The 26,526-nt window shown below is 41.3% G+C and overlaps 2 protein-coding genes across 10 annotated transcripts in view; one reads left to right on the top strand and one right to left on the bottom strand.

Moving 5' to 3' along the window:
- Positions 1-24,569, bottom strand: part of LOC101171889 (centlein, centrosomal protein) — a 202,270-nt gene extending 177,701 nt beyond the window's left edge. For 3 of the 5 annotated variants that reach the window (XM_078943535.1, XM_078943538.1, XM_078943541.1), the window contains exon 1: positions 24,286-24,424. The gene's annotated coding sequence lies outside the window, so the exon portion shown is untranslated. Of the gene's footprint in view, positions 1-24,285 lie in introns of all 5 variants that reach the window. The other 2 variants (XM_078943539.1, XM_078943537.1) reach the window with 2 other exon arrangements.
- bnc2 (basonuclin zinc finger protein 2) overlaps positions 1-26,526 on the top strand; it is a 176,941-nt gene that overhangs the window by 65,662 nt on the left and 84,753 nt on the right. For 2 of the 5 annotated variants that reach the window (XM_078943542.1, XM_078943543.1), the window contains exon 2: positions 24,650-24,985. In XM_078943542.1, the coding sequence (XP_078799668.1) occupies positions 24,650-24,985 (336 nt within the window). Of the gene's footprint in view, positions 1-23,392; positions 23,837-24,649; positions 24,986-26,526 lie in introns of those variants that run through there. The other 3 variants (XM_020703675.3, XM_004065927.5, XM_020703682.3) reach the window with 3 other exon arrangements.

Below are 26,526 nucleotides of genomic sequence, written 5' to 3'. Positions count from 1 at the left end.
AAAGACAAGAGTTTTTATTAAACCAAAAACATGTGACCGAGACTTTTACCATGACCTTTATAGGAGATTATGACATTTCAACAGGACTTCTTAAGGCTTTGGAAATCAATTAGTCCTCAAATTCTGAAATTAGCCCAATCTGCACTGATATCAGTTAGAAAAAACATGTCCGTGAGGGAGGACACCTGCATCCTTTTCTGTTTAGCATTAGCAACTGTTGCAAAAAAGGTCTACCGAAGGTTCAATTTAGCTTTGTATGTTAAATGCATTACCGCTGTAGGAGAATAGTATTTTTAACTTTACAGCAACACATGTTTTTTATTGGAAAACTCCTAAGCATCAACTATAAACTATTCAATGCAAACAGAAAATATCAAATGAGCACCTGCTGTCACCTAGCAACAGGTGCTGGTTTCTGAACAGATCAAAGCATTTTTTAAGAGTGTAATAATTTAAAGACTATAATGAATACAGTGGGGCAAAAAAGTCTACCACCAATTGTGTAAGTGCTCTGACTTAAACAGAGAAAAGGCCTGTAATTTTCATCATAGGTATACCTAAACTTTGAGAGACTATGAGAAAAAAAAATCCATAAAATCATTTTTGTCTGATTTTTAAAGAATGTGTTGGTAAATTATGATGGACAATAAGTATTTGGTCATTAACAAAAGTTCAACTCGATGCTTTGTTATATACCGGTACCCTTCATTGGCAATGACAACAGTCACCACAAGGTTTTCACAAACTGTTGCTGGTATTTTTGCCCATTCCTCCACGCAGATCTCCTTTAGAGCACTGATGTTTTGGAAAGAAAGAGAGATTTTCACTCAAAATCTGACGATACATGACCCCGTTCATTCTTTCCTTTACATGGATCAGTCGTCCTGGTCCCTTTGTTGAAAAACAGCCCCAAAGCATGATGTTTCCACCCCCATGCTTAACAGTGGGTATGGTGTTCTTTGGATGCAACTCAGCATTCTTTCTCCTCCAACTACGATAAGTAGAGTTCTTACCAAAAAGTTCTACTTTTGTTTCAATCCTCATTCATATAGAAAGAGGGTTGATAGCACTCTGTATCAGACATAAGTCGTTTGATTGGCCTTTTTGACTAATCTGCTTTCTATGCTCTAGCAAAAATATTTAATTATAAGATTCTTTTTACACAGGTTCTTAAAAATAGGTTTATTTACATCCTCAATAAATGCTTTAGTCACAACTGCCGTTTTGGCTGGATATGGGGTGTCTGTGGGTGAAAAAAGGGCAAACCTTTAAGGGGTGGCACGTACACACTTTTAAGGTCTTAGACAATCCAGAGAAGCTGTAGAGCGAAAATGTTCATGAACAATTTTTCTTAGGCATGCTGCGGACGACATGTGGTCGCAAATACTTAGACAACACAAAATGGTAAGTTCAAAGTTTGAATTGTTACAAACCCCCCCGTGAAACCTGCGGGGGCCGGTTAGTGTTCAGTTGATAAGCGCGCACTACTTGCTAGCAGCGGGACTGTTAGAAATGAGGAAATTAAACAATCAGATTGTAGTTTAGGTGGACATCCTACTTGCGCAACCCCATGCGTGCAGCATTTGCACACGGTCAATAAGGAGCCGGTGCATTCGCTAATTACTGGAGTGAAGCGTAAGGGCGTAGTCATAAGGACCTGCAACTCACCTTACGAAGACTTGATGATACACTTACTACAAAATCGGCAATGGTACGTTCCATTTTGATGATGTCCCCTGAAATGGATGCATGAGCCTCAAGGGAACTTCAAGACACACCTGCGCTCCCTTTAAGATGCGGCAACTGTCTACGACCCTCCATGGGTCTGGACAACACTAAAACCTGCAGCACCCCTCCTACATGTGTCTAAGGCAAAATGGTCAAACCGTAACCCTTGTGCTATCCTAGGCACTTTAACGTTGGGAGTTGGGTCATCTAGACCCACTAGACAGTGCTCTGAACCTTTTTTCTTCATTGATTTGTGATGTTCACTGGTGTCCATGGATTACATGAAATCTTTCCACCTTTATCCACCTTTGTCATGGTAGGGAGAACACGTCAATATAAGGGTGGGGTCATCTGAGAAAGCACAATTGTTGAAAATGGTGTTCCTCTAAACAGCCACATTCCAGTTAAGATGTCTTGGTTATATAATTTAAATGTATTTATGACAAACTTTGTATAAAGAAATAATTGTTCTAATATTTTGACTCTAGGCTTGTGAAAGTACAGGAACTATCTGCTTTGTTTTTGAACTTTTTGTATGAGCGCGCATGTACATTTATGTGCAAGAGTGACCGGGAACGCAAGCAATTACTGGCAGTAAGGGTCCTCAGACACCCACAGTGCCTCTTACTCTGGGCTAAACGGAATGCAACCCCCTTCTATTTTTTCCTCTGTATTTTTCATACCTCTCATTTATTTTATTTTTTACTTCTCTTTTCTCTTTGATCTAAATTACATTTGTATGAGCCGTAACAAAGGGCCAAGGATAGGGCTCTTTCCATGTTTTATTGTGGGAAAATAAAATATAAAAAAGGGGTGGGCGGCATTTTAATTCAAATCACATATCTGTAATTTGCACAAACAAGTACTGAAAATACCAGCAGTAATTACATTAAACCTGATGTTTGGTTTTTGTCTCTGAGTGCGTGATCAGTCGTGTAGAGAAATGGGAGGAGATCTCCAGTTGTTGCATTGTGCTTATTAGTATGCACGGCCTGAACTATGTAAGAAATGAGTTTTTGGTGGTCCCTGCATCGTGTGGTTGGGGCCTTTTTGTAGCCAGTATGCCTTACGCCAGGAGTTGTTCCAAATTAAATTCTATTTTGTGAACAGATAGTTGCAAAACAGTGACCACCTAAAAAGAAGCAAGAAAGAATTATGAGTATCACGATTTGGTACTTTCAAGTAAAGCTTACTGGAGGAATTGCATGTCTCTCCTTTTCTGTCTGTAGAAACCTCAGAAGACTGTATCAGCCATGTGTTTATGCCCTCAAACAGACTCTAAATGAGATAAATAAGCTCATACTAAATTGGCAGCAAGTGTCCAAAGTGATTATTCTTTCCGTAATGTCTTTCCGTTGGAAGGATGGCCTGCATGGGAGTACTACAGCGGCGCTTCCCATCATGGCAGTCAAGGTTTTTCAAATGCACATAAACATGTGCAGTGTTTCCATGCTCTAACCCTATTCTCTTCAGCCTGTCTCTAACCCCCCCCCCCTCAAAAAAAAAAGAAACTTGGCGCATGAAAGAGTCTTACATTCCCATCCAATGAGTCGTAGTGTGGCAAGTCAGCAGAAGGACCCCAGATTGTGCTGGCTGCGACGCCTCCTGTGTCGTTTGGGAGCGTGCCTGGGCCCTCCGTCTCAGTAACCTTGGTTTGCCCCCCCTGTGTTTGTGAATTCCAGTCGGTCCAGTAGGACCACACTGTCCCCAGCAAAATTATTTTCTGGCGGTTGGCAGCTGGTCTGAGTGGTGGGAAAGTAAAGTGAAATCTCAGATATTTATTAAGATGATGAATCAGCTTGAATGTAATGTTTTTGCTAAAAATGGCGTGGGAGATGTCCAAAAACTAGTAAAAAAAAGATTTGTGGATGATGTAAAAGAAAAAGAAAAAACTTTTTTAAAAGGAGCCTCAACATTTCTGTTATTCTCTAACTTGGCCTGGGCCAATATACGTCCTTGAAGTTGAGCTAATGGTTGAGATTAGTTGCAAAAGTCGCAGCAGATTTGTCACATGTCGTGCAGTCGCGGTGTTTCATGTCTGCCAACACTCCGTCTCTGGAGTGTTTAACCTTCACCGCTGGTTCTGCTGTCTAAGGAATTTAACAGGCATAGTCATTTTCCCTGATGTCTTTCTGGTTTTTTTTTAATACATCTGGTTTCAAATCAGAGTTATTTGTGGTGCGGCACTGTGCTCTCTGTGGTTCTCAGATTGGCTGTATTATCCCTGAATTGAGCATCTAGTCTTTCACCGTTATGCTAGAAGAAGTTTCTTTCACTGGACATAGCTGATTACTAAAAACTATTTTGTCATTGTTCTTCTAATGTTTCAAATCAACCACACTTTAGTGCATCAACAATTAAAATATTTGCATTTCAACCAAAACTTCTGTGACCTACCATTGATTTAAATTTAAAAAAAAGAAACAATGGGAAATCTCTTATTGACTTTGTTTTGATTATCTGCTATACAGTAGAAAAAAACAACAAGCTTTCTGTCTATGAATGACACATGTGAACCTTTTTAAAATATTACAATTAACACAAAAATAAGCATTCAACGCCTTATAATTTGCTGCAAATTAAAATAAAAGGACATGGCTGACACGGTTTTTTCCAAAAAAAACTTGCAGTCTGATGGCGGTGCTGCAAGATTCTTCCAAAAACGCGTGTTGTAAACCTGCAAACTAGCTGCAGCTTAAAGCATTATGATGTGGACATGACTGCTTTCGTAGTATGTCTTTCAGTTTACATTTGTCCTAAATAAATAATTTCAGTTCCATTTAAACAAGACCCTTTGCTCCTCTGCTTTATAAAAGTTCCTATGTGTTTCAAGGGTTTTTCATAAATGAAAATGAGTTTTGTACTGTATTTCTTTTATGCCTCTGATATTTTTATATTACTACAGATTCCTGCAAAAATATTTGTCAGAAAAAATATTTAAAACTCTACTCTAAATCATATTCTGATCTATTGTTAAAGCATTCTCAGTGCTTTTTTAGTCATGATTATGCCATTTTGGGAGAGGAAAAAATACTGTGATGTTTTTTATTGGACATAATTTCTGTAGAGCAGCTGAAGCTCATTTGAAAGTTGTGGGCAAGACTGTTGTCGTGGAGAAAAGCCTGTGCCTATTTCCCATCATTCCTTTGTGTACACTCTCTCCCGCTAGCTTACAGCCCCTCACAACCCCAACCCAACATTACCAGTGCAACAAAAAACAGCAAACAATATTGGAGCTATCCAGCCGTACAGTTTTGAGTTTTGCTAGCGCGGACGAGAAAAACAAAGACGTACATGGATCTATTTGTCTAGAAGTGGATGCATCAGAATGGAGCATAGAAGGAAGATTGTGGTTTGCAGTTATAGGTCCTAAGTCACACCTACAAGCTATTTCCAACTGCGTTTTTTTTTTTGTCTGCTCCTGATTCACAATGATTTGAATAAAGAACCACTCAGAAACTGAATTTTACACTTAATTTTCAGTATATATGGCCTCCATCATGAGAAAAGTGCTACAAGAGCACGTCAACCCTTGTGCTATCCTAGGCACTTTAACATTGGGAGTTGGGTCATCTGGACCCACTAGACAGTGCTCTGAACCTTTTTTCTTCAATGATTTGTGATCTTCACTGGTGTCCATGGATTACATGAAATCTTACCACCTTTATCCACCTTTGTCATGGTAGGGAGAACACGTCAATGTAAGGGTGGGGTCATCTAAGATGGCACAAGGGTTAAAAACACACAAATTTCATCAGAGGGAGAGTTTACTTGTAAGACCAGGTTTGTTCCCTTTAATCTGCCGCCATGCTTGCTGTTCTTTTCTTGTCTGTTTGCTTGACGGTCCACTGTGTCACAGTGCTACTAATGGCCACTGCTGAGCCAGCCACTTTCTAAATGACAGCCTCCTCCGCTCAATACAGCTGCCTTGCAGTAACACACCCGCTCATCTCTGCCGTTTTTCTTTTCCTCCCCTCACCACTTCCTCTCATGCACAGCACCTCGGCCTCCCTCTCTGGGGGAGGAAAAGCAGTTTGTTGTCAGCTTTCTCCCAGAGTTTTCCACACAACATGCCTCTTGATGAAAGATTTACCCAGTCATACATCACATATCACAAACTGAGTGACTGACTGACAGTGTGTGACAGGAGCACATTCTTGCTGTTGATATCACTCTCACAAGCTCGATGATCTGTTCATTTATCATTCATTGCTCTCCCACTCTCCTCCTTCTTTTTTCCCCTATTCCCTCGTCATGCAACTCTCCATTTTTATCATCTTTTTCTCAGTGGGCATACCTGTGTGTATCTGTTTTGCAGCAGAGAGCGGTGAGGTGCACCAATCAATGGCAGAACTTGTACTAAAGATGTTACAGCCAAATCAAGTTTGGCCTTGGTTTGACGCCATCAGCCCTGCCAGGCTAAATCCTGGACGAAAACTCAGTCTTGATCACTTTCATTCTCTTCACATATCAGCTTTCCTGCTTCTCTGCACACCCCAGGTTCCACTTAGATTTAATGCAGTTCAAATGACTTCTTTAACTCGCAAAGGAAATTCAGTAGCACTCTTGATGACTGAAGCATTCATCTTGCATTTCCCCTCAATTTATCTTTGCTGGACCTCACACATTCACACCCCCCCCCCCCCCCCCAACAAAAAATAACCCCCAAAAAACTCAGTGGTTGTTCAGCAAGAGGTTCTGAAAAAAATTAAAAAAAAGGAAAAACTGGTGGGTGATGGCAACGTTTTGGCACTGGCAGCACATAACTGGATTGCTGTAATTATTCATTGGGATAGTGATGCCTTCCAGGGGCTGAAGATTGATTAGGTTTGATATGCAACTCAGTGTAATCTGTCTTTGACCAAGGCTCCTGTCCAAATTGGCAGGAATAATAAAAAGAGAGGGAGTTATTTTTTATTTTTTAAAGAAAGGAGAAATGACAGAGAAAATGAAGATAGGGTGGGTGGACAAAGAAAAGACAGGAAGAATGAGGCATATCCTGTGTCGTATCTCTAGAGGCGCCCTTTGCCATACACAAACCATCAATCTGCAAACAACAGCAGCAAAGCAACCATTTTGTTTACAGTCGAGCATAACTTGGGCTAAGTAAAGCCATTGGCTGCTTCGTTTACTGCATCTTTTATTGACGACATCAGAGTGTCTTCAATTCAAATTCTTGGCTTATAAACTCTGCTAGCCTCCTTTTTTATAAACTTGTATTTGTTAGCCAGGCTCACGTGAGTCTCAGTTGTCTCATTTTCCACAACTTAAGTGTGTCTTCAGTTAATCCTCCTGTGTAAGCATGGCAGAACTTAAAAGGCTCTGATTAGGCTGTTGTATCCCACAGGTTAGCAAGATGTAAACTCGTGACACACTCACAGTGCCCATACGTACCCCAGAGACGACTCTTTGTGTTAATTAGAGGAGTCTCAACTGCAATTAGCTGGCTTTACAATGAGCACACACACATATCTTGAAACGAATATGTGGAAAAGGCCACAAACATTGTTCAGAGTTTCTTAGACATCTGTGTTTCTCTCTCTCTTGTCATTAGCTGCCTGTGCCATATTGATTTAAAAATCACAAGTGATTGTGATGACATGAAAACAAAGAAAGAACAAAGACGATGTGGGCTAAAATGCAGTTTTAAATTCAGATCATGATCTTAGGCTATGGTTTTGTGGGATTTCTTTGTTTATAATGAGACACTTCACAATAATAATGTTCCTTTGAGTCTTAAAAAAAACCCTAAAAATGCCTGTTTTGAAGTCAATGTGCAGACAGGTAAAACACTCATTTTTATAATATTTTGTTGTTGTTGTTGTTGGTGTTTTGTTGCCAATATACTGCTGCTTTTAAAATAAATCTTAAAAATGTTGCAAATGGTAGGTTAGGGATGTATACTGTAGCCACAAAGGGGGCACAAGCCAGGGTCTCATTGTGCTGGTCCCAAGCCCGGATAAACACAGAGGGGTGTGTCAGGACAGGCATCCGACGTAAAATCTTCGCCAAACCAAAAATCACAATCAGATCTAAGCTGATTTGCAATGGCGACTCCTGATGGGAAAAGCCGAAAGGAAAAGAAAAGAAAAAGAAGAGGTAGGTTAGTGATGTGGAACTTGTATTTGTAAACCTAAATAACACACACTCTTTGACATACTGTAAATATATGAAATTTTACAAGATCAACTTGAATCAGCAGATTCTGATGTGGAGAACAGCAACTGATATACAACATTTAACAAAGGTAAAATGTTGCAAAACAGCGCAAAGCCACTTTTCTTTGTGACAGAATCAGCTGATTTGCGTAGCTAGTGTAAGCACTTCACTACTGTTATGCGTTGCACATCGGTGCGACAGCTGAAGCTCCGGCAGGGACCCCCCCCCAAGGAGCACCGGGCCTATACCCAATGCCCTGACCGTTTGAGACCTACTCCGGCACCCAGACGAGAGGGACGCCACCGCCCGGGAGTCCTGAGCCCCCACCCGCCCCCAACCCCAGAGGCAGGCCGGCACAGCCCATCGTCAGCCCACACTGCGCTCCCGTGCAACCTGCCGCCAGCCCCACCGAGGTCGGAGAAACTGACCACCCGAGTGGGAAGGCGGACGCAGGCGACCAGCGGAGGCCCCAGACAGGGCCAGGGGACGGTGAGGCTGAGGACCAGGCTCTAGTTGCTGTAAGCAACGATGGAAAAGACTGGAGTGTCCCGGTATGCCCAAGATAGGGGCTCCACCCGGCCCTAGGGGATGCCGTCCAGCCCGCTCAGATGTTGTAGACTCCCTCCCTGCACGGAAAAACAGCCGCAAGATCTGGAGCCCCCACAGCGCCACCAACACCCCGGCAGCAGACGCCGGCCCATCTTACACAGCGTGGGGGGCAGGGGACAGGGAGCCACGTGACCATCCCCCTCTAGTTGTGTATGTGTGTTAAAGAGGTGCTGTTAAAATTGGTGTACAGGGGCGATACAGACTCCCCATTCTACAACAGCAGAATCTAAACACCCAATTGTGTCCACCACAGGGCCCTACATGAGTAAATGTAACATTGTAAACATTGTAAACATTTTTAAACGTGTTCTTGTTCCGTGTTGCATGTTCTTGTGACAAGAACACAGAAACTGTCACGGCGGAAATACTGCTGCATTTTTACTTAGTCATTATTCTTATTTAGTTGTTTTTATTTATTCCTATATCTACCTTAACTTATTTTCTTTTTTATTAGTTATCCTTTTTTTGTCCTACCCCTCACACTTTTTTATACCTTGCTAGTTTGCACGAGAGCACAAGACACCGCAAGACAAATTCCTTGTACATGCGCTGTACTTGCCCATAAAGCTGATTCTGATTCTGATTCTTTTAATAAAGTTCTAAGCAAAAACCTAAAGACAACATGGGACATTTTTAACAATAGTCAGAAATTGGATTTCTCATAAGGACATTCTAAACAGTTTAAAAAAATAAAAAAGTAAAAATAAAAGTGAAAGCTATAAGAATAAACTCCATTTTGATGCTTTAATAGAAAACTTTGTATTTCTTCTTTCTTGTTAAATTTTAACATGACATCTTCATTTTCACTCCTTGTTAGACTTTAACATGCATACTTGGTTTGTGGTGGCCACAAATCTAGTCATCTAGTCTACTTGTGTACCAAATTAGACCAAAACTCTCCCCATGTGCTAAAGCCTTGTCTGCAGGAAATCAAGGCCAGATGGAACTTAAGTGAACGAAACCCCTCTTTGGCACATACTAGTAATGAAAATGGTGGCAAGACCGAGGCCTCCCTGGGGCTAGTCGGAGGTTTGCTGAGGACACACTGACGTGTACTTGCACAGGTGTGCATACCTATTTTCTGAGGCTCACACGCAGGGCAGCAAACTCACCGAGGATGTGTGCTGTCAACTTCGCGGCCATGCTGCCTTGCCGCTCCTCTCCCATGTTTACTTATTTATTGACTACGATGGCTGTGATGACAGGGCCACTCACCCTCAGACAGCCTCCCTGAGCTCCACAAAGTCCCTTCAAGCAGGAGCGTAAAATTTTTAAGAGCCCCAGGCCCGGTTTGATGATTTTGACGCGCGTTAGCGTGTACTCAAGTTGTCGGGAGCATTCAGGGGGCTAACTGTTCTAATGCGTTTACCCTGCTGCCTTATGAGTGTGTTTGTGTGTCTCAAAGCGAAGGGTCACTTAATAATTTAGTCGTTGGGTTTCGTCCCCCTCTCCATCCATTCACAGCTCTTTATGTTTTGCCTCTGGGAATGTGGAGGCCATTCCTCTCCCTTTCTGGAAGTGATTGAACGTGCAGAGACAGGTGACAGAGTCTGTTGCAGTGTGAGGGCAGAGTTTGGAGAACTGCAGCAAGGCAGAAATTTAGACTTTATGTGAAGCATTTATGTGAAAGGCAGCAAACAGCTGAGGTTTGGACTATAGTTAGGGTGAATATGCTCATGTTTTTAAGAATTTGTGTTTATTTTTTAAAAGCCTTTATACATTTTGTCACCCGTCTTTAAAGGCTAAAAGTGATATCATAGATAAACCAAATAAAACAGATCCGCACTTATCACAGGACATATACACATTCCTAAATTTATAGCCTCTGTGAATGTAAGACACAAGCTACTTTGTTCTTCTTATCCCTGTTTTATGTTATTGCTGCTGCTGGTGGAAGCAGTTTTATGTGCGAATAGAGAAGTCAAAGCTTGCATGACAAACCTGTGGCTGCGATCGTAATAATCAAATAATGTAACTTGGCCACATGTAAGAATGTGCTTTAATACACAAGAACTTTCAACAAAGTCCCCCAATGCCAATGACCTCCTATGTAGTTTAATATGACTTGATGTTCACTTAACCCTCACTCCATTTTTTTGTAATGGAAACCTGATGGTAGAATTATAATGGCTTCTTCATACTTGCTTTTTTGCTTCCTGGCTGTCTGTAGTATTGGAGAAATGGAGGGGAGCGATAGGCAGTAAGATAAGACCTTCAAATGTGCTGGTCATTTGGCTGGAATGGACTTTGACGTTTGATGCTACACTTCCAAACTCCTTCTTTTTGTGCACAGCTCAACAAAGTACTGGTTGTGAGGCTCAACCCAAACTTTAGTTAAACTTTCTTTCCTTCATGCTGGAAAAGGTTTTTACTGCAACGGAATGATTTGTGTGACATTTATTTGGGAGTATTTGTTGGCAAGGGGAATCACTAGTGTTTGTGTGTTTGTCGTGGTGTTAGCGGTTATGTTCCTTGTCATGTGTGTGCCATAAATAAAGAGTCTCCAGGCTAATGTAATCCACATGTGTTTTGTTTCCACCTCCTTGTTCGGCATTTGTTTTTCAGCGAGTTTTCAGATGGTATACAGACCCTCTGAACCGCATCTCAGCTTTTGTGAGGTCATGGATTTATTTATTTTTACATTTTTTTTTTTACATCAAAACAGCTGAGGACTTCCCTGTTACTCACAAAGGTTAATGGGTATAAATTTCCGCTACCCCATTACAGCAGCACTGCCCGACTGGTTGTAGATGACCTCCATCAGAACATATTTGCAGCAATACTCACCAAAGGTCTGTGTGTGATTTGATCAACTTTGGTTGGTACATTTAAAATGTATTTGCAGAAAGTGTTCTCAGATTGATGCGCTGCTTAAACAAAAGGCTAAATCTGCTATCAGTAGTTGAAATGTATTCTTTACACACTGATAAATCAATGTCACACATGGTTGCCTGATAGTTAATTTACTTCCCAAACATTCTAAAATGTTAGATTCCCTTCTGTGCACATCTGCTGAGAATACAGTTGAACACCCAAACACATAAATTAGAAATTTAGAACACAATTAAATGACAACTTTGGCAAGCAAGAAAGAAAGAAAGAAAGAAAGAAAGAAAGACAGACAGACAGACAGACAGACAGACAGACAGACAGACAGACAGACAGACAGACAGACAGACAGACAGACAGACAGACAGACAGACAGACAGACACTGTATTTCATCCGGGCTGGGGACCGGCACAGGGGGACACAGACTTGGGCCCCCTTGTGGCTACCTGATTAGGCAGTAGTGTGAAGGGTCAACCTACATCAGAAATATCATTGAAAGACAACTGAATCAGAGGACAAAGCTCTAAGTTTACTGGTCAATCTCTATGTATGAGTTGTGGGTTCTGGAGGAATCACTAGAATCTTGGATGTAATCAGCGGAAATTAGGTTGCTTTTTTGGGTGGCAGGGGTGTTCCTTAAAAAAATAGCTCTGCCTTTCAGGAGGAATTCAGAGCACGGAGCTCGTTCAGGTTGGACATATGTTGAGAATGCCACCCGCAGGTCTTACTACAGAGACCTTACAGGCATGTCAAACCGGGAGGGGGCCCCCCAGTGGATTCTAAACTTGCTGGGTAGATCATGGTTGTACTTGGAACACCTAGGTAAGCCTGAAGAGGTGGCTAAGGAGATGAAGATCTGGGTTTTCCTGCTAAGACAGAAGAAATATTACAATGATAACAGCATTGTAAACAACCATCATAACATTTTTCCTACTTTTCTAAACACCTTTGGAACATCTGAATTATTTTTGATGCTGCCTTTAAATAAAGATTTGTAGGACCTTAACGCAACTGGGGGGAGATGTCAGAATTCACACTGAGGGGACTCAAACCAAATGGTAAATGGTATGTACTTTTATAGCACTTTCCTACCTTCCTTGAAGGCCCAAGGCGCTTTGGAGTCACAAACCCATACACACAAACATTTAGATACTGTTAGTAGCTCCGCTGCCAAACACTGGTGTCAACCTTCCACCAGAGGCAAGATGGGGTTCATTGTCTTGCCCAGGGACACTTCAACGTATGAGTTGGCAGGGCGGGGTCGAACCTGCAATATTACGATCAGAGGTCGATCGTCCTATCGCTGTACCACAGCCCCCCATAATCCTAATCCCCTAATGCCACCGGGCATGTCATGATCATTCCTGAATGCCCTAAATAGGCATTCTTGGGTACTAACACGTGTTATCCCAGTTGGAAGAGTATTGGTGCAAAATGTTAAAGCAGTGCAAATCTCACAAATATTGCTCCTTGCTTTTACAGCTCTATTCAGATAAATAAAAGACTTGATGACATATAATTCCAGCCAAGCGCAAACTCCAGTTATTAATTATTAATTTCTCCTTCATGACCAATTTTCAAATGGTTGGCACATCAGTGTTTTGAAAAGGACGCCATCTAAACGTCACCACCTAATCTAACTTCCTGTTTAGTCAAAGTTCAACTGGTTTAACTTCTAATGCACATCCAGTGGCCGCTCGTTTCTCGGGTAGTGACACATGAACGCGGGATTTTTGAACGCAGAAGCCCAAAATGTGCATATACTTGCAATTATATAGGCCAGGGGTCCCCAACATTTTTGAGACTGAGGGCTATTTCATGGGCACTAAGTGGTATGAAGGGCGCCACAGGACCTGTTTGCTAAAAACTTCCTATCCCCCCCCCCCCCCCCCCCCGCACACACAAACTCAATTTGAGGACGTCCTTTTGTGTGCCCTATTTTTATTTGCTCATTTTACACACAAAAACATGCATGAATTTTCTAGACTCAGGGTGAACTCAGTTGCAGAAGGGGGGGCCTAAATCCAAAACACATTTTAGGTTGCGGGCCGAACAAGATAATCATTTATTGAACACACTAAAGCTAAACTTTTAAACCTTTAAAACTTTAACTTAACTTAATAATAAATATATTCTGTCAAAATTATGCAAATATGAATAAACAAAGCCAGGAAATATTAATACCGTATTTTCCGGACTATAAGTCGCCCTTTTTTTCATAGTTTGGCAAGGGGTGCGACTTATAAATAAATTGAAATAAATACATTGTTAACCCTCCTGTTATGTTCATTTGTGAGGAACAGAGATGATGTTCCTGGGTCAATTTGATGTATGAGGTATGTTAAGTGTTAAGAGTATGTTAAGTGACTCAGAGAATCAGCAAACCCTTTTTTTTACAGTAAGATCTTGAAGGCTAACAACATAATATTCTATTTTCCGATGATTTCATAGATTCAGAAATGCAATAAAAGTGAAAACTGTTTCTACAAATACAGGATGAAAACTGAGTATTAGTTGGACAATGATGCTTCATGAAAAGAATAAATAAATAAGTTTGAGAAAGAATTACTGTGAAATTATTAGATAAACAGTCTGCTATGATTGTGTCATATAAGGTTGTGAAAGTTAAAATGCGACTTATAGTCCAGTGCGACTTATCTGTGTTTTTTTCTACTTTATAATGCATTTTTGGGCTGGTGTGACTTATACTCCGGTGCGACTTATAGTCCGGAAAATACGGTAATTAGAAATAGTAAATCAAATTATTCCGTTTTCTTTGCTCTTTTTTCATTTTTTCAGAGCTGAACTCCTGACATCATTTTTAACGATAAGTTCATTTCTGCTTGGTGTGTGATGTTCTGTGTGCGTCTCTGGTCCTGTGTGTGTCTCTGGTCCTGTGTGTGTCTTTGGTCCTGTGTGCGTCTCTGGCCCTGTGTGTGTGTCTCTGGTCCTGTGTGTGTGTCTTTGGTCCTGTGTGTGTCTCTGGTCCTGTGTGTGTCTCTGGTCCTGTGTGTGATGTCCTGTGTGTGTTTGTTCCTGTGTGTGTCTTTGTTAAACTTTTAAGAGGGATTTGTTTATTTAAAAACCTGTTATTTTGTAAATCCTGTTTAGGTCTTATAAAACATTAAAAACTAAATTACAGAACTCATCACGGGAATTACTCCAAAACTATTTGGCATTTTCCTAATTTTGTACAACACCAACAGTAAAAACCCTCCAAAATCCTCAATACTTTCATAAACAAATGATCTATTGTTTATTTATGGTGTGAAAAAGTACAGCTGTTTTCCAGCCTGCATTACCTGCTGTCTTTATTTATATGTTACTATCACCAACTAAACAACCGTAAACATAAATGGATATGGAAAATACAGATAAGTATTAAAAGAGTCAGCAAAAGTTAGTGAAGGATGACATTATTAGAATGAGCTGAGTAATTTAGGCCACCCAATGATCCAGGTGTTGCGCAATGGTCTCTGTGCGCCGTTTTACCTCGCAACATGCGCCCACTACCCTTCCCCTTCTCCTCCTCACACACACACACACACACACCCACACACACACACACACACACCTCTTTCTCAAAGGCGGGAGCGCCGATTCGCAAGTTTCAGGCTGTTCCATACTCTGCCATATATTTCACGATAGCAGAACTAAAGTGCCACAATTACTAATAGCAAGCACTGAATGGCCACCCTCTACTATCCAGGCATGTACCGTTGCGCCCGAGTCTTAATTCACTATCTTCTTACTTAGTAACAGCCCCACTGGACATGTCCAGAGCTGCTACCCGTGCCCCATGCAAAGCACAACCCCGGTTTGTTGAGAAAAACACTCACATAAGTTAGTGGACAATCATATCTGTCCGTTTATTTTGAACACACCCATCACCAGCCAAACAGCATAAACCTGACTTCTGCTCACAGCTCCCTCACTTATGGTGAGCGATTTAACACCCGAGATTCAACACTTAACATGTGTCTTAAAAGCTGAAGGCGGGGCAAACCCCCAGATCGCCACAATATATTGATTTGCTATATAATCAGTGCTATTTTTGGAGCATTCCCTGCGGGCGCCACAAGGGGTGCTCAGGGTTGGTGACCCCTGATATAGGCTTTTTATTGGAAGTAGTTGCTTGAACACGCTGTCCGGGCCCAGTGGGAACGTAGCACAGGACCATGCAAATGAGCAAAAATACATCCCAAAAAGAACCAGTGATGCAATACCTTCTGCTCTGACAGAAACCTGACTTTGGGTGATATATAATAATCTGGTCCTTGAATGTAATCCACGCCCCACTGTTTCATTAAATATTATTGTTTTACTAACTAACCTCTAAGATATCCTTAGGGAAACAGTTGTAAAGGTCAAAATAAAACCCACTGATACTGAACTCTCTTCTTCATCTCAAAGATGTAGGTCTTTGTGAAAAAAAAAAAACACGTCAAGACGAGCAGAAAGCTGAAAGAGGTAGAGACGTTTAAGTGAGGAGGTAAAGAAAGTCAGGTTAGAAGAGAAGGACAAAGGGTAAAAATGGATAATGAGAGATCGGGAGACAGAGAATTAGCACTGAGCAGATAAGTGAGGGACTTTGTCAAACTCAGTGCTGAGTTCAATGGAGATCAAGCTGGTGGAGGGGGTGGGGTGCACTACAGGGGCACTGGCAGGGTTGCCACGGCAGCGTTCCGGATGGGCAGGCGGTCTCCTCTCAGGGGTGAGGGGGACGTGGGGCTGTCAGGGAGCCTGGCAGGTGGAGACACAACGCCCTGTGACTAGGGGGAAAGCACGGGTCAGTGAGAGAGGACAGGACTGAGGGGATGGAGGTGGTGGAGGAGTGAAGTAGAGGCTTGTCTGATGAAGTGAGGAGAGGGTATGAAAGGGGAGGGAGATATGTGAGAAGTAAATGAGGGCAGAGGAGGAGAGCAGCTATAGAGATGATTAGAGAAGAATTATCCAAGTGTAAGTGTGGATCACTGGAAAGTAAAGAGAAGGGAAGAAAAGCAGCAAACTGAAGGGCTCTGGGTGCCCCAATTTATACATCATTGAAATAGTCTGAAAGTGCGCCAAACTATATTTTTCTTCAAGAATCTCCTCACACATTTCAGTATTCTTTGCTCTCGTCAACCAAAAGATGCAATGATTCAAATAATCATGGTACAATTATTGCAATCACAATTCAGTCTTCTAATGAATTATAGTGTAGACTCAAGAATTAAAAAACAACACGTTCACCGGTCATATCCGATCTGTGCCACATGAGAGGAAAAAATCAGAATTGGGTCACTTGAACCATGCAGTGTTAATGGGGCATTAAACTCAAGTTACATCCAATAGACCTGCCAATCATTCCAGCAGGTAAACCTTAGCAACGATTCTAATGGTAAATTTAAATAGAACAGCTCTGCTGACAGGATTTTATTTGAGACATTTTTAGAATGTCAATCTTGTAAACATAATCCTGAATTTTTAAGAGATTTTATATCAACCTATTGATTCATCCATTTATCAATCCATCCACCCATCCCTCCCTCCCTCCATCCATCTATCTATCTATTTACCCAACCATCCATCCATCACATCCTGCTTCTTTTTCGTTGTAAAAATGTGGATGCTGGAAAGATATCAAAAAGCTGAAGTAATAACTGCAGCGAATGTTGCCACCAAACCTGATTGAGTCAATAAAATAAACAGCATTTTTATTTTATTTGGTATTGAATTTACAGAATTGAACAAAACTTTCTTGTTTGCACTTTCTTTCATGGAAAAACCACTAGAGAATAATATTTTTTTATTTTTTATATTGTTTGCTCATTTTTATCTCATGAAATTATACAGTACATTGAAATCAGCTGGTTTATGTGAATTTATTTTCTTATAGTAAACATTTTTTTATATTAACTGTGGTTGTTTATGCCTTTGATTTAAACTTTAGGATGGAAAAAGGGGATGAAAAAGCAACATATTGTTGTGGGATTTTCTGTGATTCAGTGAAGAGAACAAAGGTCCAGTCAGCTTTCTTTCTGCAAGGCCAGAGGTGAATATGTGCATGACCGCTGTTAAAGTGTGTGCACTGGTGCTGATAAAATGGTAGCATTTTCCTTTTGACCTCATGAGTGGTTGTAATTTTGCTTGGAAAAACAAAATGTGGAGAGATTTTATGCATACCATGTGTCATTAGGTCATGTGTTGCCAAATAAGCATTAGCAGGTTACGGTCTCAGCAATTAACCTTGTGCTGCTCTACATTAGCATGAACATAGTTGAAAACTGTAAAGAACTCATAAGACTCAGCCACGACACTCTGCTGGCGTCTTCATTATCTGCCTTTTTCACAAAGGTGCACTTATTTGTGGAGCTCACATCGCAGTGATCAGTGACACAGGCAATCATGTGGCTCCCTCACATCTCTCAGACCTTTCAGTGCCCTTGTCTGACTTTTTCTACATCTTTCTCCCAGTCTCGCTCTATCCTACTCTCACAAGTGGAAGGCTGTTCCTGTTGGTGTCACATGATGTCTTGTGGCCCTGTAGTGGTAGCAGAACAGTGACAGTTCTATCCCTGTGCCATCTGATCGACACACTGCTCCCTGTCACATGCACACATGCTATGACCATAAACCAGGTCAGAGACAGTAGCTGCCCCTAAGCATGTGCTCCTGTTGCTTGTGAGCTTCACAAAGGCAGCACACACTTTTTGGGAAATGCCACTTCCCTCCCATGTCAAGCCATCATTTTTGTTGGTTTGCTTTTTTACTTTGAGTTGCCCAACTTGAAATGGGGAGGAGGTTGGAGGTGAGATCTTCAGAAACGTAGAGAGTGTCTAACAGTGGTAGATATAAATTCGTGATCATGCATCAACTGGTGTTTTATCAGCATCTTCTTCTGGCTAAAGGGACACCATTTTCCTTTGCTCCCTTTTGATGATGTTCATTCGTTGCTTAGTTATTGCCATCTCAATACAAATTGTTCTGTTCTACTTTTCTATGCCTGCCACCAGCATCTGTCCTCACTTGACCTCCTCTTAGAGTGCAGAGATGGAGTTGCACTTTGTTCAATTGAAATTTTGCTGACATCGATGTACTACACACACTCAAGCCCAAACTGGAAAATAAGACAGCAGTTAAGGATTGTAATTATGGGTGTTTCATGACCTTTGCATTTGTTTTGTACTAAGTGATGTTTGCTCAAACTGGGCGCCTTGTCACTCCACACTCGGGGGCTCTTGCTCCCTATTTCTGGGCTATCTGACACATTAGATGTGTGGAAAACAAGCAGGCAGCTATGAGAGCTTTGATGGTAGTGAGGGAGGATAACTTGTTACTGATTTTTTTTACCCACAAAAAAACAAAAAGCTCAAAAAGGTTTGACTTTTTTTTCTTATGTTGTATGTGGATCCATAACTATAACCAGATAGTTTTGTATCAGGAAACCCAGGCCCTTAAAATCATTTAAATGTTATTTTAGACCCGCACACCTAAATAAAACTGAAGATTAAGGCAAAGGTTGGTCTAGCTCTAATCGTCATTCAGGAGATCTGACTCATATCAAGTCGGACTACATTTTTGCATTTAGTTCCTTTTTTTTTTTTGAGTTGGCTGTTTAAGATTTATAAAGCATCTGGGTATCATTTGAGGACATTACAATAATGCATACAATCTTTTTTATGTTTAAACCAGTTAATTGAATTTAAAAAAACTACAAAAATCCAAAATTTTCACATCTATAAAGATAGTAATCCCATTACTTTGATTAGTATTTTTTTACATCAGAGTACAGTTCAGTTAAATGACATTGACACTTATTATTAAAGAAATTGTTTTACATGCAGCTGAAAGTTACAGTTACAGCCAGCAGTTCGAGGTTTGTAATTTTTTTCTTATTTTGTTGCAATAATTTGAAATAAAATTGATTTTCATGACTTGTGGGGCTTAAAAGGGTTAATGTGTTTGTTTCAATAGAAAAAATATTTATTCCAAAGAAAGAGCAATTTTTTTTTAAATGTTACATTTTTTTAAGTATAACTTCATAGAAGACTTAGGTTGTACCCAAATTCCTTCACTTCTCACTACTTAGTGCACTATAAAGGCCGTTCTCCATTTTATATGGATGTCTAAATCCACAATTCCGAAATCTAATGCCTTAGAAATTTCCCAGAAGTCTCTAGTCTCTATCAATACTCACTATTGGTATATATATATACACCGGTATATATATATATTTATATATATATATATATATATATATATATATATATATATATATATATATATATATATATATATATATATATATATATATATATATATATATATATATATATATATAATGTATTGTTTAAAAATCAGAGTCCGCTGTGTTTGAATGATTTTTCATTTGAAAAAGAAAAAAGTATTTAAATGTATTGTTTAAAAATCGTCCTAGTCTTCATCATCAGAACACAGTGGATTCAAAAATAGTCTTTGTAAAAAAATGTTCAGATTTTTTTTTTTTACTTTGGGAAATCTATGACGTCATATTCGGGGCTTTTAACCCAATAAAGTCCACTACATCAAAAACTTGTCAAAAATTGTATTAATTGGGGAGAATTGAGATGTTTTATAAACCCTTTGAAAAATTCCACCCAAAAATTGCAAAATCCTTTCTTCAAGGAAAAATAGATAGTATTAGCTCTAGCAGAGTTTCTATTGACTATGAAATTGTGCAAATTGTATTTGTAATAATAAAGTCTTAATGGAAACACGACAATTTCAAAAAACTTGAGAAAAAAAGTTTTAATTGAAAAAATGTATTTGAGATTGTAGGAAGTGGTTTTTTAAGTGGTTCAAAATTGACATATTTCGTAAAACTACAATAAAACACTTTTCGAATTAAATGAGTCAAATAGCGATGGAAATGCGCTTCTTGTCTTGGTAGGAACTGGCTGCCTACAGCATCACACAGCTCAACAAAAGTTAAGTGTGTTGTGCGGAATTGTTGGATCCACAGCTCCTCTGTAAAATCACCAACCACGATTTCCCATATCCCTTTATCCGTAGCCACTCCCACGTGTAGGGAGCGGGCCGATGTCTCTTTTGACACGCCGATGTCTCAACAAGACGCTGATGTCTCCTTTGAAAGGACATTTATAGAAATAGTTTTGCACATATGTAATGAAAATGCAGCTTATAAAACATTCGAGTAATGAGGTAAATTTTTTCTCACAACAATGTTGGTTTAAGATGCAAAAATATTGGATATGGGGAACAAAGCACCTTATTTACTCAGTATCTTAAATTTGATCCACACATTGATGTAACTGTATTATAAAGAATTCATTATTGTTATACTCTTCTAGTTCCCCCTAGCATTAAAAGGGGCACAACATAAACTGGGGGCTCATCTGGGATTTTGTTAACCGTAAGGGTTTATTTGATTCGGTATTTGATCTACGTGGGTTTTGTTCAGATTCTATATTACTTGGAGGAAGAGTTTGTTAACAGTTTTTCCCTTTGTGGGCCATAACTTGACAATTATTAACAAACATATCTTACTTACAATACAGCAAGTATAGTCATTTAAAAATGTATACCAACAAATGCGTTATTCTCATCATAAAGTTTAAAAAATTGGCAAAATTGTTTTCTTCCAAACAGTTGTTGAGATTTCATAGAGGCAGCCATTTCCAAATGAGCTGGAAAAGCCGTTCTACTGCCCCTAGTGGAATGATGATGAACTACAGGGCAGAAAACATGGACCAAGTTATGCTTTTTTTAAGGAAAGTTTAGATCATGTTAATGAGATAGGGGTTATACAAATGATTAGGTATCAGTAAAAGAGTAAATCACATGGATGCGTAAGCATCTTAGCATCTCCTAAATTACTTATCATTACTCTATCATTGAGTTTGTTATCACTGTTTCATAACTTTTTTTCTCTGCAGACTCCTCAGATTGCAATATTTGTGAGTGGCCGGGGTCTGAGGGTGCTACGGCAGAGCTTCAACCTCATCCACACATTTGTATTGATCCAAACAAGCCTCAGTGACTGTTGCTACAGAGCAGGCTGCCCTCCTCATTCAGGGCTACCCTACACTCACCATGAGTGTCAGCTAATGAGGAGACCCACACACCCGACACTAATAAACCGTACTCGCATCAACATCTGAGCTGCCACCAATCCTGCCCATTTCCTCCTGCCTCACCCAGCTACCCTCAGTCTCCATCTTCACCCCCCTTTTTGCTCTGCCTCTTTCTCTACCTCACTTTTCCTCTAATGAGTTGCAACACTGATAACGAGCCTGATGATCTTCCATTGATTCAGCTATCACTTGCTTGTCTGGTAATTGATCCGTAGCTGAGCCTCTAGTTAATTATATGGGCTTCGACATGAACCCTTGCCCCTCAGGGAATTCTCAAGTCCTGCACAATAATAGTTTTAATAAAAGAGCACGAGGATCTTTTTTTCTACCCTTTTTTTCTAGATAATACTTCTTTTTTTTAATCTTTCTGTCTCCTTTTCCCTCCCTGTTTCCCCTCCAAATTTCTTCATCCTTGTATTTTCACCACATGGTCATCACTATAAGGAAGAGAAAAGTGGGGGTGGGTGAAAAATGAGGAAGAAGAGTGAGCACTATTGGCAGAGTCCACTCCTCTCTCCCACAAATAACAGCCATTAACCAGCCAGGTCAGAAGCTGAGCCACCAGCTTGACTTGAAACACTGAGTGCCACTTGAAAAACCCACAGACTAGCACATTTACTGACAAGAGGGAGGCAGAAAAGAAAAAAGGACGAGGGAGAGTAAAAAGGAACCTTGGCGGCTAAATTGTCACTTAATATAATTAGCCTAAGACTTGTGAATTACCTTTTCAATAGGAGCGGAGCTGGTTGTACACGGGCGGCAGTTGACACATTCAGAATTTCTGAACAATGCTGCTTGTGGCTCTTGACAGGGCATTGTCCACAAAAGATGAAGATGTAGCCAAAGAGCGGCAGGTTGATTTAAAAGCTCAGATTAAAAAGTAAATCCGGAAGACAAAAGACACAGACGGGAGGATGGGGAAGTTAAGAACTCAAGTGGAGACAAAAGGCTCGGATGTTCATTTTTCAGGTGGCAAGGAGAGCGCTGTTACCTTTGTGTCTGCTTCCAGAAATCCTCATATGTAACAACTGGTGTGATAATCTCAGCAAAGGTTAACGTCGCACTGCCATTAGTGCGTGGTACAAAAGGCTTTTAACACACAGCCGAGCAGCTGTCTCCAGCAATTTAGCACAAAATTTGAAGTGACTTTAAGGAGGCCATTTAATGCAGTTGGAAAGCCAAGTTCTCTCCCTGTCCCTCTTTTGTTCCTGTGCAGTGGAAAGATCACTGTGACATCTCTCTCTCGCTGTGGACCAAGCCCCTTACTCTGTCATTTCTCTAATGATAGTGAGGGGGGGGGCAAGATGGGAGATTTAACATAAAGAGGAAAAGATCAGAAGGTGTTGTTTGTCCTAAGAAGTACAGATCTCCTTCTTTTTATTGATTTTTTTAGTTTTTTATGCTCCATCTTATTTTTTTCTGTCTGCCTCTTTTCCTCCTCCATCCCTCATTTTATTCCCTTACCTTTGCTGCTGTGGGGACCAATTTGACTAAAATGGAACCTCTTCCTCATTTTTTTCTTAATTAAAATCGGAGAGCCTCCGCGGACAAGAAGGAGGAGGAAAGGGGAGAGAGGAGGTGCGTGGAGCGTGCGCGTGCTGGCGGTGGCAGATTGCTTGTGTTTCATTAGGCTTTCATTAGAGCTGCAGTAGATCAAACAAAGGCAACCGGATTTTTAGGAGATGCAGGATTCCATTTTGCCATAAAAGCTATGATCAATTGTTGATCAACTGTTATACATCTTTTTTTCTTTCTTATTTTTTTTGGTGGCAAAATACTAAACTGTTTGACAGCGTTCAGAAAAAGTGCAGTGTGGTGTGTATATAGAAGTTGGAAACTGCTTTTTCCTCCAACCAAAGTGTGTGTGCTCGCATTTGTGTGAGGCAGGACTGTCCCACAGGAGAACTAAGCTGCTCTGAGACATGCTGGCCACTCACACAGCGCAAATGGTAATAAGGCAGAGGGGGGGACAAACGCTCCCCCCCCTCCTCCTTCTTGGTGAGGCCCCCACCTTCCTTCCTCTCACAGAGGAGGTGTATGTATGTGTGTGTGTGCAGCACAGTGTCATTGAGCATCTCAGAGTGGAGAGGCACAGTTGACTCAGTTGAGCCTGCACCGGCCTGGCACACACACTCCTTCGCAGCTTGGCTCCTGGTCTCCGGCGCGCACACACACACATGCGCTGCGGAGCTCAGTTCTTGCACAGCAGCGGCGGAGAACAGAGAAGTCGGAGAGAGATAGGAGCAAAAGAGGGAGGACATTCAGAGGCACTGACGTCGAGAGAGGGACACGGTCACGTAGAGAGAAAAAGAAAAGGAGGCAGGGAGAGCTGGATAGTTGGTGGCTCCCTCCCACACCTCATCTGCACTTTCCTGGGACAGGCACAGATTTGATGGTAAGACACATTTGTGCTTTTTTTGGGGAACTTTTTTCTTTTGTGTTGACTTTCTTCTTTTGTCATTTCTTAAGGGATTTTGTGCAGATTTTACATCTTTGCTTTACATTAAAGTTGACACCAAATTTTGAAGTTTATTTTGAAATTACTGCAAGGAAATTGTTTCTCGCTGACAACTTTTGCATGTGTGACTGCTCTCTGCTTGGTCTGGATTTCTCCTGTGCCTGCATATGTTGCATGCATGCGTTGAATGAGTGCAGACAGGTGAACTTGGGCTCCACTCTGCGTCTTTGTAAGTTTTGAGTCAGGGTTTTCAGAGCAAAATGACTGACAGCTGATCTGCAACAAAAACAAAACTCAATCTACAGACAACATGCACCCCTCCTCGCCAACTCCATTACCTTCCCTCCCCTCACATTTTTTGTCTGTTTTGCTCCCTTATCGCTCACCTTCTCAACGGCTTCAACTTTCTCACCTCCATCCTTCTCCCCATCCCTCCTCACCAGTGGTCCGCTCATCTTCCCCGTCCAACATGAGGCCCCCCCTGAGGAAATGAACTGCCGGCCTTCTTTTCCATGTCTTCATGAGAATAAACTCCACACATGCACAGACGCACACACTTTACCAAAGAAACCGCTCACACACATCTTCTCCTCTGTCTCTCGTTTCCTTGTTATCCTCCTTTAAACGTGAGATGAAAAAAGCTAGCACGACCCTAAGAGAACCCACCTTCACTGACTTCTTTTTCTTCTCTCCTCCTTCACACTCCCACATCCCTCCTGCCCTCCCTCCTCGTGTCTCCCTTTCCCTAAGTCCAAGGAGGCAGAGTTGGATGTGAAAGACAGAGAGAGTGACACCGTCCCCCCAGAGCCCAGCCAAGACCCGGAGCCGCCGAGGCCACCTCCAGCTCAGGCTAGCGGACCCACCGGCGCAGCTGGCATTTGTGTGACCATCCCCTCCAGTAGTCAGAGCAGCCGCAGCAGAGGCAGAGGTCTGGGTGGCATTAGCATTGTTAGCAGCAGCGCTGAGGGAGCAGGAGAAAGCTCCATGCAGTTCAGCACCAGACCGCCTAGTGCTGAGCAGCCGGGCTTCATGGGGACATGGCAGCAGAGCACTGACAGCAACCTCCTCTACAGAATGTCCCAGCAGGTATGTCAGCTCAGCCTTACCTCCCTGTTTTGTGTGTTCATCTTTTCTTTCAGAAGACAAACTTTTGTTTGGTTTTATTTATTTCTTTGTGTTGTTCTGTTGTTCTTCATCACTTCTTATTATCCCAAGAAAGTCTTTGTGTTGAAGGATCATGTCTGTGGCTTGTGGGGGGAAAAGAGTGTTTTTTGTGACATTTAAGATCAGGATTCTCACCTGTTATTTCAGCAACTCACCTTCCATGTAGAAGAGTTTCAGAATAAAAGCTTGCATGTTAAAGTTCTATGAAGCATGCCTGAAAGTCTTTTGTGTGCGTTGACATTTGATTAATTCAGTGCATGATCTAAGTGTGTGTAATTTTCATATCCTATAAAACATGGTTTTGCATACCCCACACTTTAACTAGGAATTGTTAAGTTCAAGAAAATATATTTTTATTTTTTTGGTGGGGGGTTTCTTACCCTGACTTATTGTCTGGACTCCACACATCCATTCTCAAGTCTGTGTAATTGGTCTGTGAGGGTGTGGAGTTTAAAAGCAAGCAATCGCCATGTTTTTGTAACCTCTGCGCCGATAAAGCCTCGGACAGAGGGTCCCCTCTGGGACGGGCTTATTAACTTCATGTGGCCGAAGCAGGAAGTCCCTTGCGCGGTCACAGATCAGCAAAGGAGTCGTGAACGAACCGAGTTTTGGAAAAGTGGTGGTGATAACGGATAGTCTGCGCACACAGAGAGGAAAGTCCACATTTCCTCCCGACATTGCGGGTGTTTACATTTGATTGTAGATTTTCTTTCTTTCTTTGTCCTTTTTCTTTTCCAACTTAAAACAAAAACATAAAGGAGAGGATTTCGGCACGAGCCAATGTGGTTTCGTGGGAGAATCGCGTATTGTGCCATCTCCAGCAGCTGCGTGCGCGCGTGTTTCCGTGTGTCCGTTGGCGCGCAGTGCACGTGTCTGAGGGGGAGCCGGAGTAGATAGAGAACGGTTGCTGGGTTGCAGTTAATCATAGCGGGACCTGCAAGCTCTCCGTACCAAGCACATGTTGTTACGCACCCAGGCCACAGCGGCTCTTGCGCAACAGCATCACGGCCGCTCCGAGTTGTAAAATAAACACAGATTATTCTGTCACTTAATATTTTATTTGTGGAGAAATTTTAAAACGTTTTCCCTCTATTTCTTTCATTTATTTTTACACCAGGGACAGTTTTGCGTTTAAAGACCTGAAATGATTATTTTCTTTATTCTTCGATTACTCTTAATCTCGTGTTTTATGGGGTTTAATGCTAAATACAATTATTTGCACAACTTTTTTGTATAAAAAAAGACATTAAACACTAAGTGTTGTCATTTAAGACTCTGTCTCCTTGCTTTATTTTCATGCGTTTTTCTTTAAAGGAGTTTTGCGCACGTGAAAAAAAGTGATGGATGGATCGTTAGGCCAGCGTCGGCGAGCCTCCTTTTCTTCTCTCAACTGCCGGCTGAGCAGGTGGATGGGCCCTAGCGCTCTACCGGGACCCCACGCCCGGATCCCCAACCCCTTTTCC

The sequence above is a fragment of the Oryzias latipes genome, assembly GCF_053564925.1.
Source record: "Oryzias latipes strain Hd-rR chromosome 1 unlocalized genomic scaffold, Olatipes_Hd-rR_3.1 chr1_Y".
NCBI lineage: Eukaryota > Metazoa > Chordata > Actinopteri > Beloniformes > Adrianichthyidae > Oryzias > Oryzias latipes.
This window is presented reverse-complemented; position numbering and strand designations above follow the sequence as displayed.